Source organism: Hesperophylax consimilis, chromosome 27, assembly GCF_061612785.1.
Source record: "Hesperophylax consimilis isolate HC1 chromosome 27, BYU_Hcon_1.0, whole genome shotgun sequence".
Classification (NCBI taxonomy): domain Eukaryota; kingdom Metazoa; phylum Arthropoda; class Insecta; order Trichoptera; family Limnephilidae; genus Hesperophylax; species Hesperophylax consimilis.
This window is the reverse complement of record NC_142862.1, coordinates 13,860,507-13,878,472: the sequence shown is the minus strand read 5'-3', so window position 1 is coordinate 13,878,472 and position 17,966 is coordinate 13,860,507. Positions and strand designations below refer to the sequence as shown.

At 34.3% G+C, this 17,966-nt stretch overlaps 1 protein-coding gene across 4 annotated transcripts in view; it reads right to left on the bottom strand.

Annotated features, from left to right (window-relative positions):
* Window positions 1-3,325: 3,325 nt before the first annotated feature.
* LOC149410621 (PTB domain-containing adapter protein ced-6-like) overlaps window positions 3,326-17,966 on the bottom strand; it is a 163,299-nt gene continuing 148,658 nt past the window's right edge. For 3 of the 4 annotated variants that reach the window (XM_089648309.1, XM_089648308.1, XM_089648310.1), the window contains exons 6-11: window positions 17,191-17,384; window positions 12,623-12,686; window positions 11,382-11,494; window positions 8,898-9,017; window positions 7,790-8,325; window positions 3,326-6,240 (exon numbers count right to left, since the gene is read on the bottom strand). In XM_089648309.1, the coding sequence (XP_089504435.1) occupies window positions 6,178-6,240; window positions 7,790-8,325; window positions 8,898-9,017; window positions 11,382-11,494; window positions 12,623-12,686; window positions 17,191-17,384 (1,090 nt within the window). In that variant the 3' untranslated portion in view covers window positions 3,326-6,177. Of the gene's footprint in view, window positions 6,241-7,775; window positions 8,326-8,897; window positions 9,018-11,381; window positions 11,495-12,622; window positions 12,687-17,190; window positions 17,385-17,966 lie in introns of all 4 variants that reach the window. The other variant, XM_089648311.1, reaches the window with a different exon arrangement.

Sequence of the window (17,966 nt, the reverse complement as noted above, 5' to 3'; positions counted from 1 at the left end):
AGGCTCATGTTAAAGGAGGCCAAGGCTCGAAATGGGCTGTAGCGCCATTGAAGAAGAAGAAGAAGAAGGTATCAAATCGACTGAAATTTTGGAATCGTCATAAGAATCATGGTCTATAACGAAATCAGTCATAATATCTCCATATAGTTGTAATTTTAGAAAAATCTCCATTTCTATGCATCATTCGCTCTAAGCTCACGGCTCCCGTTCAGTTGAGTCGAATCTTTGAGCCGTATGAAAATATTGAGCTGTACCGTGGTTTCCACTCAATAAAATGAGTCATGACCCTATTATATTATATAGTCCCACTGGCTACCGACAGACGGGATCAGTTGGGATTCTTGTTCACAAGAAAAGTTAATATAGATGTATTTTTTTTTTTAATTTTAAAAACAGAAAAATAGAACATCAGGGAAAATACGGACGTCTAACAATTTCTAAGTTTGACATTTCATTAACTACGCTGATGGGATGTCATGACTTGTGGTAATGGGTGGAAAAAGTCGGTACTGAGACCTCAAAACAATTTTCATAAACTGGCCGTAATGATTTTTACAAAATATCTGGTCATATAATGCCTTAATGAAATTACTGATCAATTCCGTAGATACCTTGTTTCACTGATGTAGATAATGAAAAAATGTAGTTTTCGTCAAAAAGTATGAATTGAATTTGACCTCTTTATGTAATTGTGATTATATTATGTATTTATGAAAAATATATGTGTATAACACAAATACACATGTTCGTAGAAGCTTCAATAAATAAAAAGATATTTTTCTAAAAGCCAATATGTACGTAGACAACACCATATAATGATGGCCTAGCGCACACATGTGTAAGAGCAATTTGAAAATTCAATTTATAAGAATACTCCAGGTTAATTATAAGATTTAAAGCAGCAAAATTAATGTGATTATCTGCTTTTTATTCATTTCTAGATGAAATAAGTTATGAAAAATTTTCCACGAAATATCTATTTATTTATAAGTAAGTAATCTTGATAAATGTTTTTCAATTTTCATAAAATTGTACTTAACACATGTGTTCACTAGGCCATCTATAATCTTGACTGTGTTTTGATAAAACCCTTCAAGCAAGATTTTTTGGGAATGTTACTTTTCAGTTGCTTTATATAGAATAGTCTTCAAAGTACAACATACAAATTTTTGCTGATTAATTCATTTTTAATACTTAGAGCGGGAGCACACAGAGAGCGGTCAGGAGTTCCGAGTTCCGCGTTTGGCGTTCATTAGAACGTACTGATACTATAACAACAACGCACACAGAGAGTGGTATATTTATGGCACACAGCGGACAGTCAGACCGCGGCGGTCAAAACGGAACGTCGCGTTCTAAGAGTTCTTTTCCCGCCGAGGCAGAGAACGCCAGAACCCCGCGATGTCTGAGGTTACAAACACGGAAAAGTTAATTAAATTTATGGGGACTACTTTAACTCGTCCCACATATGATAACACTAAATAATTACTCCGCCGTCTGAAGCCCCGGGAGAGCCAAGCGCGGACGGGAACGCAACTCTCTGCCATTCCACTTTCAACTTTCGACCAAACCACCACTCTCTACTACCACCGTCTCTGCGTTCACTCAACTTGTAAATTCATTCTCGCAAATAAATTCAACAAAGATCGCAGACCTTTATCTTTCAATCATCAGAATTCCTTGAACACAGATTTACGATACCGGCAGCCATCGTAAATTACATTTATCCTGCCATACTGGTGATCCCGACTTTACACTGCCATACTGGTGATCCCGACGTTCACGCTGCCATAAATTGGTTAAGGAAAGGAGTTTATTATACGATTTAAGTGATGTCAATTATTTATTCGTATATTTTGTTATTATTTCTAAATATTCTAATGTCTTTTCTTATCCTTAATAAATAAATACATACCTTAAAAATACAGCCAGCCTTTCTTTTGATGAAACACAGTTCCTCCAGTTAGTATTTTGTTTTTCGATATCGGGTTGTATGATGTTATACAATTCATTAAAACTATTAATCGACATTCGAAAATTAATATAGAATCGTTGTTTATCTTTAAGTAAATCCTGAAAAATACTATTAAATTCGCCTTGTTCTTCTCGCGTTGTGTTGATTGGGTGCACCCAATACTTCCTTCTCTTTTTAGAAGCTGCTAAGCTCCACAAGATCAATAATTCTTCATCGGATTATGAACTTTCTAGTGACATGTTGCATATGCAAAGACCCAAACGAAACTAGAATGCGAGAATTTGAACGCCGCTTGTGTGCTTTGGAACTCTTGAGCGGTCAACGGTCACTAGAACGCAGAACTCTGACCGCTCTCTGTGTGCTCCCGCTCTTAAAACTGAATGCTCAACTGAATTTATGTCTTTTTTTATTTTGGGTTATCAGAGAAACAAGATTTTTAATTAGATTAACTAATTTAATTTAGTTGTGTTGGTACCCAGAGGCGGTTCCTTGATAGGTGCATTTGTGCATTGCACTGCTTTCTTCAGTCTTCACATAATAACTTACAACGATATCTGTGCCCAAGTCATCGATGTACAAAAGTACGCTCCAGTCGTAATTCCCACCAGGTCATTATTTAAGCTATCTTCTGGTACAAGACTCCCTCCTAAGAGCAAGCGGGCCGTGCATACTCCGATATGCACAGAGTCATGTTTTATAACACTACTGAAACAGCATCGGGTGGTATCGAGACAGCCCGACCTAGCCGAAACGGTGACACGAGCGAGACAGATTACAATTTTAACATATATATGTAACTCATCCCGTGCATTATCGAAGCACCTTGAATTTTGTACCACTTTGATCATGCGTAATCCAATGTGTCTGGAATGTATTTTCTTGGAAATACTAATATACAATGTCAGCGCTACAACATTCACAAATTGGGCGCGGTGAATTCAAACGGTTTCACTATATTTTCAACGAGGAATTGCGTGTGCTTTACTTTCAAGATGATTTTGAGAACGCTGACATAGCAGTATTATTTATTCAATTATTTTATAAATATAACTTAGTAGATAGAATGAATTGCAGTAGGTCCCCCATTCATTCATTTGCTCCACCTAAATTACACATTAGTTACAATTTCAGTCACCGGCCGCCTCTGTTGGTACCCCAATTTATTCTGCTGGGCTCAGTTGTCAAACCTGGTAGTTTTTGGAACTGCAGTCGTCCAAGCCAGCCTGTCATTCCTCGGCAGACAGCGCAGACTATATTTTAGTCCATTTTTAACATGTTTTAATCTGCATGAATCCATTGTACTGTTTACTGTGTGAATGTTTGTGTTAGGAAAATTCTATGAAAACACCATTAAACATAGGTATACTTTTATTTGGACTAAAAGTAACAAAATATTCTTATAAAATATATCATATTTTGAATACATTCCCATATCTTTATACATTACATTTGGCTATTCCTTAAAAACTATATTTAAAATACAGGCTAATTAAAAATATTCTGCACGTTATCATATTTATAGAAAAATATAATACATACTGATCTTTTTGCTAGCACTATCACGGGAATTGAACCCACGAACCTTGCATCTACGTCAGCCTTTACCACTGCTTCACTGAGGCCTGAGATGTCTCATACATATTTATAACTGTTTGAAATATTACTGAATATTATACGGCAAGCTGTGAAAAAAAATTTGCATTTTTTTTAAATTTCCAATAAAATCTATCTAAAATTATTCCTTTTTAAATTTATTGTGTTTGAAATCATATATATTGTCATTTTTTTCCCTGTAATTTTTAATAACTTATGCAAACTTTGACTTTTTTTCATGTCTTTGCCACCTTTTCGTTATTTAAATCAGTTAAATTTAAACTATAACGAAACAAATGTGAATTTTTAAACTCACATTAGCAATATATGATGTCTTTTTTTTATTTTCTTATTGTAACAATTATTTATTTCAATAATATCAATTAATATTGGATTTAAAGATGGTCCCCATTGAAATATTTGATCGATAGTGTTGCCTATACCACCAATGAAAAACTCAAAGTCTATGGAATAAACTTTCAGAGTTTTTCATTGGTTTATAGTATAATGAGTAGGCTACAAATTAGAATTGTAATGTCTATATATTGGCATATCTATGGTTTTTTAGGCTCGATTTGTTTCTTACAAAATGCTTGAAGATATCAATCTAGTGAGTGGTTTATTTATGGCTGACATTTATTTAGCAGTTCGATTGGCAGAAATTTGTAATTTCGATTAGCCTTTTTTTCTTCAACACAAATGTCAGTAACTATTTCTATGGATAAATAAATCAGAGATAAAGGGTATTTAAAGATAGGATATTATTAATTGGCTATGTCTTTTATATTTTCAAAAATCTTTAATGCTTATCTTATATTATTTATAATTATAATACATAATAATATTGGTTTTACATTACACTTAAATGATTTAATAATAATAATTACTCATACGCACGCTATATAAATTGATCTATTAATTAATCATTGTTCTCTTTACGAAGTAGGTAAAAATTATAACTTTATTCATTTTCAATATTTTAATAAAATTTTTAAATATATATTTTTTTTAAATTATAGTGCAGTTGAAATTTTCATTGAAAAAATCTATTTTAATTTTTTTAAATTAATTTGAAATAATTCTCAAATTCATTGGTACCTACATAATATTATTCTTGACTCTAAATCATTAAAATTAGCACCGTTAATTAGAAAAATAGTGCAATGTTTATGTGCTGTATAGTAAATTTTAATTTATTGTCAATAAAATTCAATCAAAAAGAGGTTCTTTAAAATATTTTAACCTACTTTTTTAATCGGTTGAAAATATTTTAGCACCATTTTAATATTTTCAGATGCACACAAGTATTCATAAAACATAAATGTTTGGATCTTAAACAGTTTGCAACTAAACAATTAAACATTTTACTATTTATAAAATATTCAATACATTTGCCAAATCTGTATTATCTGGCATTATTTATTTATTTAACAGTCAGCACTCAAAAATACATACATTGTATTCTGCTAACTTGAGAAATACTACAAATGATCCTCTACAAAATTCTGTATGGGTAGTTAGGAAAATATATTAAGTTTCGAGTGGAAAAATTTCTTGGACTATAAATAAGAAATGCGTACTTTAAAATATATATATATTTTTTAAAAACTCTATTATTTCATAGAATTTAACTCATTCGTGCCAGACTTTTGTTACATTTAACCCGTAGAAGCTGACAAGAAACTTCAATAAATAAAATATATTTTTGTTAAAGGCAACATGTGGACAACACCATGCTTGATAAAGTGACTTTTATTTTTAGTGTTTAACTAAGCCAGTAGAAGTAATATTCAAAGGCAAAATTAATGTATAAAGTCAACACTGCAATTGTAGTGCTTCCTACCGTGCGTATGCATGATTCTTCAACACTGCAAATGCAGGGCTCCGATCCTCAGGGGTTAAAAGTAAATTGGATTGGTCCGCTCATTTTTGTCACTGTAAACCTAATACGTTTTCCTAACTACCCATGTAAAATTTACACGTAAATCAGATTTAGTCAAAGATATTAGAAGAACGAGATATGCTATGTTGGCCGCCGGACCGTAGGCGGAGTACTACCTAATTAGGGTACTTTGAATACTATCGGGACGTGTACGCACAGAAATCTATTCTATGTATTAGTGCGGATACCTTAGCGTAAGCGAAGGTGTGCAGTAGTATTGGTGAACAAAGCCGGCGACACTCGGCAAAACAATTCCACACAGTATGAACTGCTCATAGCACATCTCGTTCTTCTAATATCTTTGGATTTAGTAAAGCTTGAGTTGACAGATTACAAAGTGATGTTCAGGGTCATTTTTCGGTGCTGAACTTTAAAAATTCGAAGCAGTACTTTTTTTAATATATAATTTATGCTTTATTTTTTATAAGGAACAAATAGCATACTTTAGTAAAGCCAGTATAAATTTATTTACAAATCCGAAAAGCTTAGCAATTAGACTAGGAAGAATAGAAAAACATTCACAATTTTTTTTTTAAAGTAAAAGAATATTGTTTTGGAATGATTTTAAATTAAAAATGGAATGTTTTTAACATTTTTTTTACTGTGTTTGTTATTGTTCCTTATTCTATAATAGTTTAAAATATTACAATATTTACGTTCTCGTGTTTCAGTTTTTTCTAAGAGGGTCGAAACTTTCAATAAAAAAATCATCTGCTCTACTGAAGCCACCCTGAAAGGAAAAAGAAAAATATTAATTAAGTTACATATATTATCTTTATAAATTTCTTTATGAATGGTTCATTTACATAAATATTTCGACTGTGGTTTGGTAAAACCCTTGAAGCACAGACATAGGAATTAATAGACGAGAAGATAATGGCGAGGGGTAAAATCAACTGTTGAAGAACGAAGGGCGTAAGACTGACTGTGATTCGTCAATAAATCAATCTGACAGTAAATAGGCATCTCGCATTATAATATCACCATTTACTTCTTAAAAGTAAAATCTGCTTTTGAATGAATAGACATTTTTACATGGGAGCGCAAATTACTCGCCACGTTATGAACAAATTTGCGAAGTCCAAATTCGGCAAAAAAATTCGGTTCTATTTTCAGAGTCGAATATTTCGTTTAAGTATTTAGTTAAGACACTTTTATAAATGTTCATAATTTACTTCCCAGCAACCAACCAGCTTTGTGTTTCGCGTCCAGACGTTTCTCGATGTGATAGTATATGTTTCTAAAACTGATCTATATTATACGATGTGAATATGCTTAAAATAAAGTAAAATAATGCTTATATATGGAATGTAATACGACAATTGGGTTTATTCCCTTTTTCACATCTATTTTTACAAGTTTTCATAGTACAAGTCAACATTTTGCCGTGTTATTTCGTAAAATGAACCGATGATGCCTCGACCATAGTTCGCACAAGAATGATGACGTCACGTTTTCAAATTTCACTTGAGGCCATACGCGAGCCCAGCCGGCTCAATGGAACCGGTATGGGGAGTGGGGATAATACGCTTTTAATCACTTAGGGCAGGTCTACTAATATTCATATGTCTATGCCTTCAAGCTACTAAATTTATACAATGAAAATGAAGATTTACGAATTCGTAAAACTTAAAAAATATATGAAAGCGGTTATTTGTTTTCAAAATGTTGATGTAAAATATTTCAATCCTATTTATGATTTTGTAATATTTGAGGGTTTAGTAATTTCATCTACGATTTTCTCGAAGTAACCTAAAAAACAAATTATGCATAAATTATGTTTTTAGTATTAAAAATGCAATTAGCAAAAATTACTTACTATGAATTAATTATTACCATGTTGTACTATTCTACATGAAATCTCTGAAATGTTACATTTAAAAAAAAAATTAAATAGTGTAACTTAAATAACCCGCGGTACATGGGAAAAGTCCAGGAATCGCAGGGAACTTTTGTCAGGGTATAGTGGCAAAACTGTAAAATTCCTATGTGTCTTGCCTCATTGCTAGGCTTGCTCCTACTGCAAAAAGTGCGACTTAAATTCATCCCATGTTGTGCACAATATGGGATGTACATATATGGTAAAAATGTTATGTCAAAGCCAATGGTTTCTCGTTGGCGTCAATCATTAATTCAAGGGAAAACAACGTTACATGATGAACAAATAAGCAGACAACTTCCCGTCCAATACAGTAATATTTAATAATTTTTAGTAACCAAACTCTACTGTGGGTTAATACAAAATAGAAAAAAAATGTAACTTACTAAAAATTACCAACCTTCATCTCTGACACTCGCTTGTCCAAAAACCCACTAAAGCTGCTGTCCAGAGCCGCTGAGCTGTTCTTGCTCTCTCCAAATGGGAACGTGTTCCCGAACCCGTTAGAAACCCCATTGTTCCCCATGGAGAAACCATTGCCCATGGGATTGCTGAATCCGTTGGAGATGCCATTGTAATTGTTCCCGTTCATAACTGCAAACTTTCCCGTGTCGAAGGGATCAAACCCGACCATCCCCGACGTCCCGTTTGTGAAAGCGTTATTCAACGTTGTCGCGCTTCCGTTTGTCGGGAACACGCCGGCCATTTGCGTGTTGAAATCATTGAGGTTGTAGTTGGGCGTGTTGATGGGACTCACACCTGCGATGATTTGTGAGGACGGCGCGATGATGGGGTTGGCTACTGGGTTTGGGGGCGGGATGGCGAAGGGCGCCGAGCCGAACAGATCGCTGCTGACACCGTTGGAGAGCGACGTGCCATTTGTTGGGGCCGCGGCTTGGTGGGGCGACCGCTTGTTGGCCTTTGGAGGAGGAGCCACTGGAATCGGAAGATACAAAAGTTTTAGAATTACTATTATTTAATATTTCTTCATACGTGTCCATGTCAGCGTTAGCTGAAAATCTGCAGTTAAGGGGGGCTGTTATTTGAAATGGAAAATGTCAAATAATTAAAAATGGCGCTAATTAGCAATTTGTGAAAATGTCAAATAATAGGACAGGGGTTCAAACAAATAATCTGTCTGTTAATTTACTGTCAATACTGTCAAGATGGTAGCCGTGTTTGATAGTACCTTTTTACTCCACCAGAGCACATGAGTGTTGGAACTGTTGCGAGCTGCCAAGTCGGAATAATCAACATTAAGTAAGAACAGAACTACTAGTAATGTTATTATTTAGTTCTCCAAATGTAGTAGTTTTTACTATAGTGATAGCAGTTTCGGCATTCTAAAAACTAGAATACTTGTAGAACTTAATATGTAATTACATTTTGTTAATTAATTAATTTCATTTACTTTAAATTTTAAAACGATTATCACAAAAATAATCGTAATCAAGAATGAACCTATGAAAAAAGACACACTAACAGTAACACGTAAAGGTAACACTCACATAAGGGTGGAGGGGTAGCCCCATTCTGGTCAGGCGAGGAGGGAGTGGGCAGCGCACGGGGGCGACTGGCCGACAGCTGCACCATCGGGGGCTCACTCTCGAGCGCTCGGGGATCGAAATCTACAATAAACAAATAGCACATAAACAACAACTTTACTAATTGTAGTCCTGTCACAAGTTTCAGTCTCATTTGGGACTACTCTAATTTGCATATTTGAAACTAACCTCTAGGGAGTATATTCGTTAATACAGATTCAAGTTAACCCCTTGGGCAATTTCTGGATATATGCTTCAAAGACAACAACCCCGTATGGTCTTTCGGTAGTAATAATATATCCCAGCCTGACACGGTCTCATTAAAGTTCTGCTATCTCATTTTGTATTACCGTGAGATATATGATGTAAACAGTAAAGTTTGCAAACAAAAGTTTACCATAGACAACATCGAAAATTTTAAAATTATTCTATGAATTCTATTTGGCAAGGTTTGCACATTTTTTAATAATTTTTTTATATAAAAATACAATACTCTTGTGTTAAGTGGTAATTATTACACGATAAAAACAATCGGTAAGCGACATTTAAAGCACTATCTATGATAGTGATATTTTTTTTAAATGTGTTTATTTACATTATGCCTGTAAGAGTATTTTATCTTCTTTCAAAAACGGTATTTTGTTTCGAAATACATACAATCAAAAACAGCAAATTCATCTGGAATCAAATGTAATGTGAAAATATTTTCTAGTATGTAATAACTATTTATAGAATTTTTAATATTGGTCTGAGCGACCACACATCTATTTATTTCTCAGGCTTTACGCCAGCAGCTGGCACTTTGGTTAGATTTAGTTGCTTGTTGAGAAGTAAGAGCTTCATAGAGCGAAATACTTATTATCACTTTCTGGTAAGTATTTCAGAATGACATATTGTTGTTAATATGGCAAAATTTTTTTTACAATGTAACACTCCAATCTTCTATTACAAATATAACTTTCCATTAAGACAGTAAAAGGGTTTGGATTTTTTCTAGCGGTTGACATGATTTGCAGATATTGCTCAGCTGTTTCTATAGTTTCCACATTTTTTAATAAAAAAGCACCCTTAAGGTGATTTCTCACGAAAACGGCGCTATATAAATTAGCCAAATATTATTATTATTATCTGCCGATGTTACGGTAGTTAGTGACAAGTCAGCTTGCGCACTGCCCGAAATATGTTTCACGGATAAACGGAGTACTTCATTACTGTATTTTGATACGCATAGAGACATCTATGTATGTCAGATTGAAATGAGTATTTGTCAGATGGTAAAATAGGGACTAGACTGTTTGGGCCAGTAATAGAAAAAAGGGCGCTAGGCCGATAATGCCTCTTTCCTCCGAATGCTTCAATTATTCCCTGAGGGGGCTAGGGGATAGTTGAAAGAAGTAACTTGAGTAGGCCAGCAAATGTATCATTATCAAGTTACGTGCATTGAAAAATTGCTAGTTTATCTATTTTCAACAAACATAATAGAAACAAATGGAAATATGGCATGGAAGCATGCCGACTGTCGCTGAGATGCAACCGAATCGGTAAACGATGTTGGCTACACACTTTCTGCGCGCGGTTAACAGATCGGTGATACTTTTAACACAGTCTAGATATATTTTTTAAATCTACTGATTTCAGTTCGATAGACTGATGTCAATTTGAAAGTCAGTTCAATGAACAAACTGATGTCAGTTTAATGAACTAAATTTGATCAGTTTGATGAACTGGTGTCAGTTTGATGGACTGGTGGCGTGGTGTGATTTCTTTTATTCAAATTGCCATAAAGCTAGGTCCACTATACTACTGTCAGTTAAATAAACAAACTGATGTCAGTTTGATAGACTTATAACGGTTCAATGAACAAACTGATATCAGTTAAATGAACACACTGATGTCAGTTTGATAGACTGGTATCAGTTTAATGAACAAACTGATGTCAGTTTGATAGACTTATAACGGTTCAATGAACAAACTGATATCAGTTAAATGAACACACTGATGTCAGTTTGATAGACTGGTATCAGTTTAATGAACAAACTGATGTCAGTTTGATAGACTTATAACGGTTCAATGAACAAACTGATATCAGTTAAATGAACAAACTGATGTCAGTTTGATAGACTTATAACGGTTCAATGAACAAACTGATGTCAGTTTGATAGACTTATAACGGTTCAATGAACAAACTGATGTCAGTTAAATGAACACACTGATGTCAGTTTGATAGACTGGTATCAGTTTAATGAAAAAACTGATGTCAGTTAAATGAACAAACTGATGTCAGTTTGATGAACTGGTTTATTTCTTCTATTCAAATAGCCATAAAGCTAAGTCCACTTTAAAATTTGAGCAAGACAAAAATTCCACATACACTATTTATTTAAAAAAATGCTTAGATTGGTGCTACGCAGCTATAAAAGGGTTAATATTATGCCAGATACCACTTACCACTGTCAGAATCTGAATTCAGAAGGAGTCCCTCCAGTTTGGTTCCCACGGAGGGATTTTTGCTTGGTGTGGACATGTCTATACTTGTGTTCATTAGGTCTAGGATATGATTGCTGGAAAAAAATAAACAATTCATTATTTAAAATAATCTCAGTCACGGAATAGATAATACATCACACTAGAAATGCCTTCCATGTAGATTTGAATGTAAACCAATGTTTCCACTGACTTAATAACTTTTGATTTTTAGTTTGAGACAGTCTTTGACACTCTTACAAAATTGATTTTGTACTGAGACCAAACTTCCATATTTGAAATTTAAGTCTGTTTTATTGTACTTTTGGCTCACGAAACACACCCATATAGCATTTCTTGTGTTCTTCTTTACTGTTCACTCTGGATCATAAAAATCGCACCTATTGCAAAATCTTTTAAGACAATAAAGCGATAGTCTCTTTCGGATGTGCGTCGCCCTGATCTACTCCTCCGGATCAAGCCACCAGTCTCTTGAAACTGTTGGAAAAATAAAAAAAAAACGAACGGCAAAACCGCTTATGTTTAGTTGCCGAACATCACACTGTTGCATCCCTGATTGCAGTAGTGCCACCACATGAGCAGTTTCGTCAGCAGTGGTGTCGACTTTAAGGGGTTGGTTTTCCAGCGCTATATAATTCACATGTGTTCTCTTTAACGTTCGGATAGTGAATGACCTAAATTTGACGTAAGCTGCTCCTTTTATAGCCCAGGAAGATGACACAAGTCCCGTACTCAGAAAATTTGTATTATTTATGAAATGAAACTATTGTATAATAAGAGGTTGTTAAATGTACTTTCAATTGATATCAATATTATTTGGGTTAGATTATTGGCTCGGGGAAACTTACACTTATTTTCAAAAATGTGCGATTTTTGTGATGCCGAGTGTATGTTTAAAGTTCATATCGAGTGAAAAAAATTACGCCAAAATTATACTTTAACCTTGATAAATAGCAAAAAAATGGAAAAAAAAATTTAACAGTTCCATGATATCTCATCAAAATGACAATTAAACACACCTTTAAAAAGTGATATAGAGTCATTAAAAGCGATGAAACAAAAACACAATTCATTGTGTTTGATTGGTTTCATCACTTTTCATGACTTTATATCACTTTTTGTAGGTGTATTGAACTGTCATTTTGATGAGATACCCGGTCACCATTTTAATCATACATCAGTTTTCTGATTAAATTTTAACTTACTTATTTGAAAATACAGGCGGTGTTGATGGTAGCATGTTCTCCTGTCCAGAAGACTTATCCAAAGCTGAAATATTAAAGAAAGATACATTATTTTCGGTACAACAAATTACCGTCCATTAGAGAAGTGTTTGTTTGATTCATATTATTGGTGACATAATGAACTGTGACATTCTCGTGCAAATAAATATTTTAACACCAAAATCACACACTCGAGGATATTATCATAATCGGTTTTTTTGTTGAACAAGTCACACACATCTACACGTACATAAATATGTACTAAAATTCATCTGAGGGGAAAGTCTGAATTTCTAATATGCGCGAGTCTTCCTGAAGATTTAATTTTTGAAATTTACAGCAATATTTTTAACATGAAATACGCCATAGAATGAAGAATAATACTAGTAGTGCCATACAAATTTGAATGGAAACAAATATTCCATTTAGCCCTATATCCAGGCACTCTGTCCTACTTACACTCACCTAACGTTGTATATCTCCATCCCACTTGAATTTCTTACACACAGTTTTGTATTGAAACATGCCCACAAGGCAGTTCTTATGTTAACTGAAAAATCTATTATTTTTACTATAACATTCTCGGGTTAGTAATAACATAACAATATTTGAATTCTTCCTACTCGCATTATAAAAAGTCGAAGTTGTTGATTGTGCAATGACTTAGTCTGGAATGGACTGCGACATGATTTAAGAATGATCACAGACTCAACAGAATTCAGAGCTAAACTTAAAACTCGCCTTTTTAGACAGTCCTATAAAATATTCAGAAACTTTTCACCTTCACAGTGTGCGACATTGTAATGTTAGCTGCGCATTCAAATACTGCCGCCACAGTGTTTAGTTAACCAATTTGCCGCCAGAGGCGCTACTCTCATATCTGTCGGCCAAGCAGGGATCTACATTCGCGACTGGTTTGCGGCACAGTGGGAGCGACTTTCCCCACCCACCGGTCACCCGTAAACCCGTAAGGATTGCAAGCCATTAGCACAGCAACGCTGAGCGAATACAAACCAAACAAACTTATCGATTGTAATACGGTGGAGACAAGACTAATATATTTCATCATAAATAAACCCAGCATCTTTATTATTGCTAACAGTAAATAACTAAATGTGCAAGAAACGTAAACAACTACGAAATTTTAAGATTTTTAAGGTCATTTTGTGAAAATTCTCCAGTCCCAAAGAGTTCTAAATTCTCCAGTCTTTTAAAATAAATATCATCGCTACTTTTGCCACAAATCTTCTAATATGTTGTATCAATATCAATGAGAAGTAAATTAGCAAATGTAAAATCAGTATTCGGAGTAAATATAAACTACTCTACATGAAGTCATAAACTTTTTATTAAAAGTGTGTTTATCTGAGGTGACCTGCCAGGTAAGTATGTTTTTCTTTCTGTTTGTAAATATTCAAATTAATTAGAGCCAAGGAACTCATAATAAATTGTACAGCGCTCTTGAGGTGGTTTTTCATAAAAACATAAAAGCTGTACAAACTATAAAAATACTATTATTAGCTCATATACCATTGAACCCACCACTTCTGGGTACGAATCATACACTTTGAACCACTTGGCTATAAATCTGTCATGTTATTAGTAGACATCCATCCATAGCATTAATAATATTTACGCGAATTAAAGCGATAAATGGTGTTTTTAGCGATAAATAAAAAGATTTTTTTAGTCGCTATAATCTTGTATTGACAGATTGTAGAACGAACATGACACACTCTACTGTAGAAAGATGTGCCATGTTGAATTTCAAGCAATAATACAATAAACATGTTTCAAGTGATTTTTCTAATTTAATTGTTTTTTCTCTCTTTTTTTCGACTTCCATTCCTTGACATTATCTTATTTAGCTATAAACGCTATGAAAATGCAAAATTAAAGCTATTTTTTTAATAATTAATGCTGCATTTCTTAAAAATTAAAGCTATGAGTGGGTGTCTCTAGTTATTAGTAATGGATGTAAAAAGCTAATCAACTTGCAACACTGAACTAAAAAAAAATATATGTATATATTTTTTAATTTTTTGATATTGTTTATAAAAACATTAGTATCCATTGATCGTATGCATGTAATTTTATACATTTACGTATGAGTGTGTTTAGGTATGTTGTATGCCTTTGAGCGTGTGGACTGTGTTATATGTGTTTGTATATTTGTTATGCCTTTGTATTGTAGTCACTTGAAATGTTATTTTTCTTTATCTAATTTCTATATTTTGGCTTCTATTTTTGGGTGGGCTTTATTTATATAATTAATATTGTGAAATTGACCTGCTGACAAACTGCTTTGGCAGTTTAGCAAGTGCTTGTAAAAAAGAATAAATAATAATAAAAATTTAAAAGCACGCAAAACAAAAACAAACAAAGTATATTACGAAGCACGAAAGGGTTAACATATCCATTATCTTGTCGTGTTTAAACTGCAAGTTATAATTATGCTTTTGCTGTCAATTTAATCACCCACCACGCGTTGCTATGGCTCAGTCTGGTTGTGCAGATAAAGAAACAATAGCGCGTGTTCCTTTTACGTCTAACATTTCGCTCTTTTTTTAAAAAAAAAAAGCATATTCGTCCAACAGATGGCACGGCTTTTCAAAAAAAGCATGTTTTTACCTGTCATAGGTGCTATCTATAATAATAATATTTAGCTAATTTAAATAGCACCGTTTTCAGTATATAAAAACACAATCATATTCAAATACTACGATTTTTCCAAATTTTAAAGCAATCGGTCAAGAACTTTCGAAGATTTAAGATTTTGAACGAACGAACATTTACACATTTTAATTTATATAGATAAGAGGAGAATGCAAAAACAAGTTTAAACTGTTTTTACTTTTTTAACTTATGATTGACAGCAAACACTTGATCTCATGAATGCATACAAATGCAGTGTAGTCTATTTGTACAAAGAAGCAAAGAACAAGGATTCTCAGTACTTCAGAGGTCGACATACAGGTTATCTATACGTGGTACTAATTGACACAGGTACGAGACTTGTAAATCAAATTTCTCAAGAAATTTATAATGATTATTTTGTACTAAAGGAAGACATCTTAGAATTGTATGTGTACACGTACATGCATAATACAAACAAAGTTATGTGTAGGTATATGTTGCAGAATTAACCACTGTGTGAGCTTACTTAATTGTGTTCTTACTGTGTGATTTGTGGACGTGTCTGTGTAAAAAATTGTCAAAAATTCTTTTATAAGCAGATAAACAATTCTAAAGGCCTTTCTGGGGCCTAGGAGTCAAAAGGTCTTATTTAAATTGGCGAAGTCAGTTTTCTTTCAAATCGGTATAGATAGGGAAAATCTGTATTATATGGGAACTTTAAATGACTGCATTATGTAATAATTATTATGAATTGTATTATTTAGGTGTCGAGAGCGTTGGATTTAGAACACAATCTTCGGTTATTATAGTAACAACCGAGTAGTAGCGAACTAACGTCTGAGCTGGTGGAGTTCTGGGTACGGTAGAGAGTGAACGCGTATGCACTACTGTATATAAATCACTGTTTGCTGCATCACTCTAACACTATAGCAGTCAAGGTAACAACAGTGATTTTTTTAATTTTTTTTATTGTACAACAGAACATTTATTCCAGTTACAGTACAATTTTACATCATATCAGCATTTAGCTAAGTGACTCTTCAATAATTGTTTTAGGTCATTTAGAGAACAGTCACTTACATCCAAATTCTTTGCTAGTTCATTCAACAGCACCACTCCCCTCGTCATGCTATGCTTTGCCAGGATGTCGGTTTAGCCTTTGGTACTCTGAATAAATCATGGTATCGACTTCGGCTGTATTGGTCTGGTACATATAAATCATAACATCCTAAGAGGAATGGGCTATCGATAAAATTGTTCCAAATTTTGAAAGACATAATAGCTAGACTTGCTTTCCGCCTAGTTTCCAGACTCACAGAATTAGTTTCCTTAAGTAAGTCGATATGGTGCATGAACCTAGGATAGGTTCCATGCGTCCGCATATAGACATACCTGAGGAATTTCTTCTGGATTTGCTCTATCATATCAATGTACTTCTGGTGGTATGGTGCCCAGCATCGCTTGCATGCTCCAGTTTGCTTCTCAGTATGCCATCGAACAATGCTAATATAGCATCTTGGTTATTGAACTGCTTGCATGTCCTAATGACGAACCCAGGAAGTTTGTAGCAAGACTGAGTGTCCGAGACGACACCGAGATCCTTAACGGAATTTACACGTGATAGTATTTAGAGAATGAGTGTAAGACATAGTGACACATTTATGTGATAAAAAATAACATAATAAAATAATATGTTAGTTTGTTTGTTTCTTCTTTTACTTTTTCTTCACTTTTCTTCAATTTTCTATTTTGTCCTGGAACCGTAGTAAACTTATATATTAGGGCTCTATTTTAGCAGGACACAAACGTGGTGCCACACTGGTATCAAAGTGACTGAGCCAACTAGTGCAGTCCTGTGAAATAGGACCCTTAGGTTATCACTAGTGTATATTATTATAGAAAATAGTTGGTACCGAAATCAGGCTCAGGGTTCCACTCGGTAGCGTGCGAGATGCCCTTCCTGCTGAGCCAGGCCTTGAGGTCGGCGGCGGGCAGCAGAGAAGCCAGCTCTCGGGTCCGTGCCGCCATCTCCGTGGCCTGCGAGCGGGCCCGCGCAGCTTCTTGGCCCACAGCTTCGGCCCCCGCTCCCCGCTCCATCAGGAATCTCCTGCAAACGAAAGCAAACATAATACATATTAATAATATCATTTCCCTCATCTTGAAAGAAGAAATTTTTAAGATTTCTCGACATGATGGGAGTATAGCGATACCCGGGTTTCTCCTCATCATTCAACTGACTTTCTCTTGGATATGCTTGGAATGAATCATGAACTACGGGACACAAGGAAAGTACACACTGCTACACGTTTCTTCAGACTGATACGTGGATAGTTCGCTAACCCGGCTATCATGGAGAGCATTCATTTTTATGTTCCCAATGGTTATGTCCGTCACTGGCAGCATAGACTTCATCTCTTGGCCTACAGGACTAACTTGCTATCAGTCATGCCGACGGGGAGAGCAATTTTGCCTCTGAACAGAATCAATTCATATATCGACATATTAAGCATCGAAAAAGCTACTTTTAAACAGCATCTTTTGTAGCTTATTAAAATTTAATTTAATACTTTTGCTTTAGTAATTATATTTACACAATTTTCATGCTTTTTTTAACCTAAAAATTGACATTTCGTAATAAAATTGAATTGAATTGAAAAAAAAAAGCAGAGTAAGGATAAAAGTAGACCGA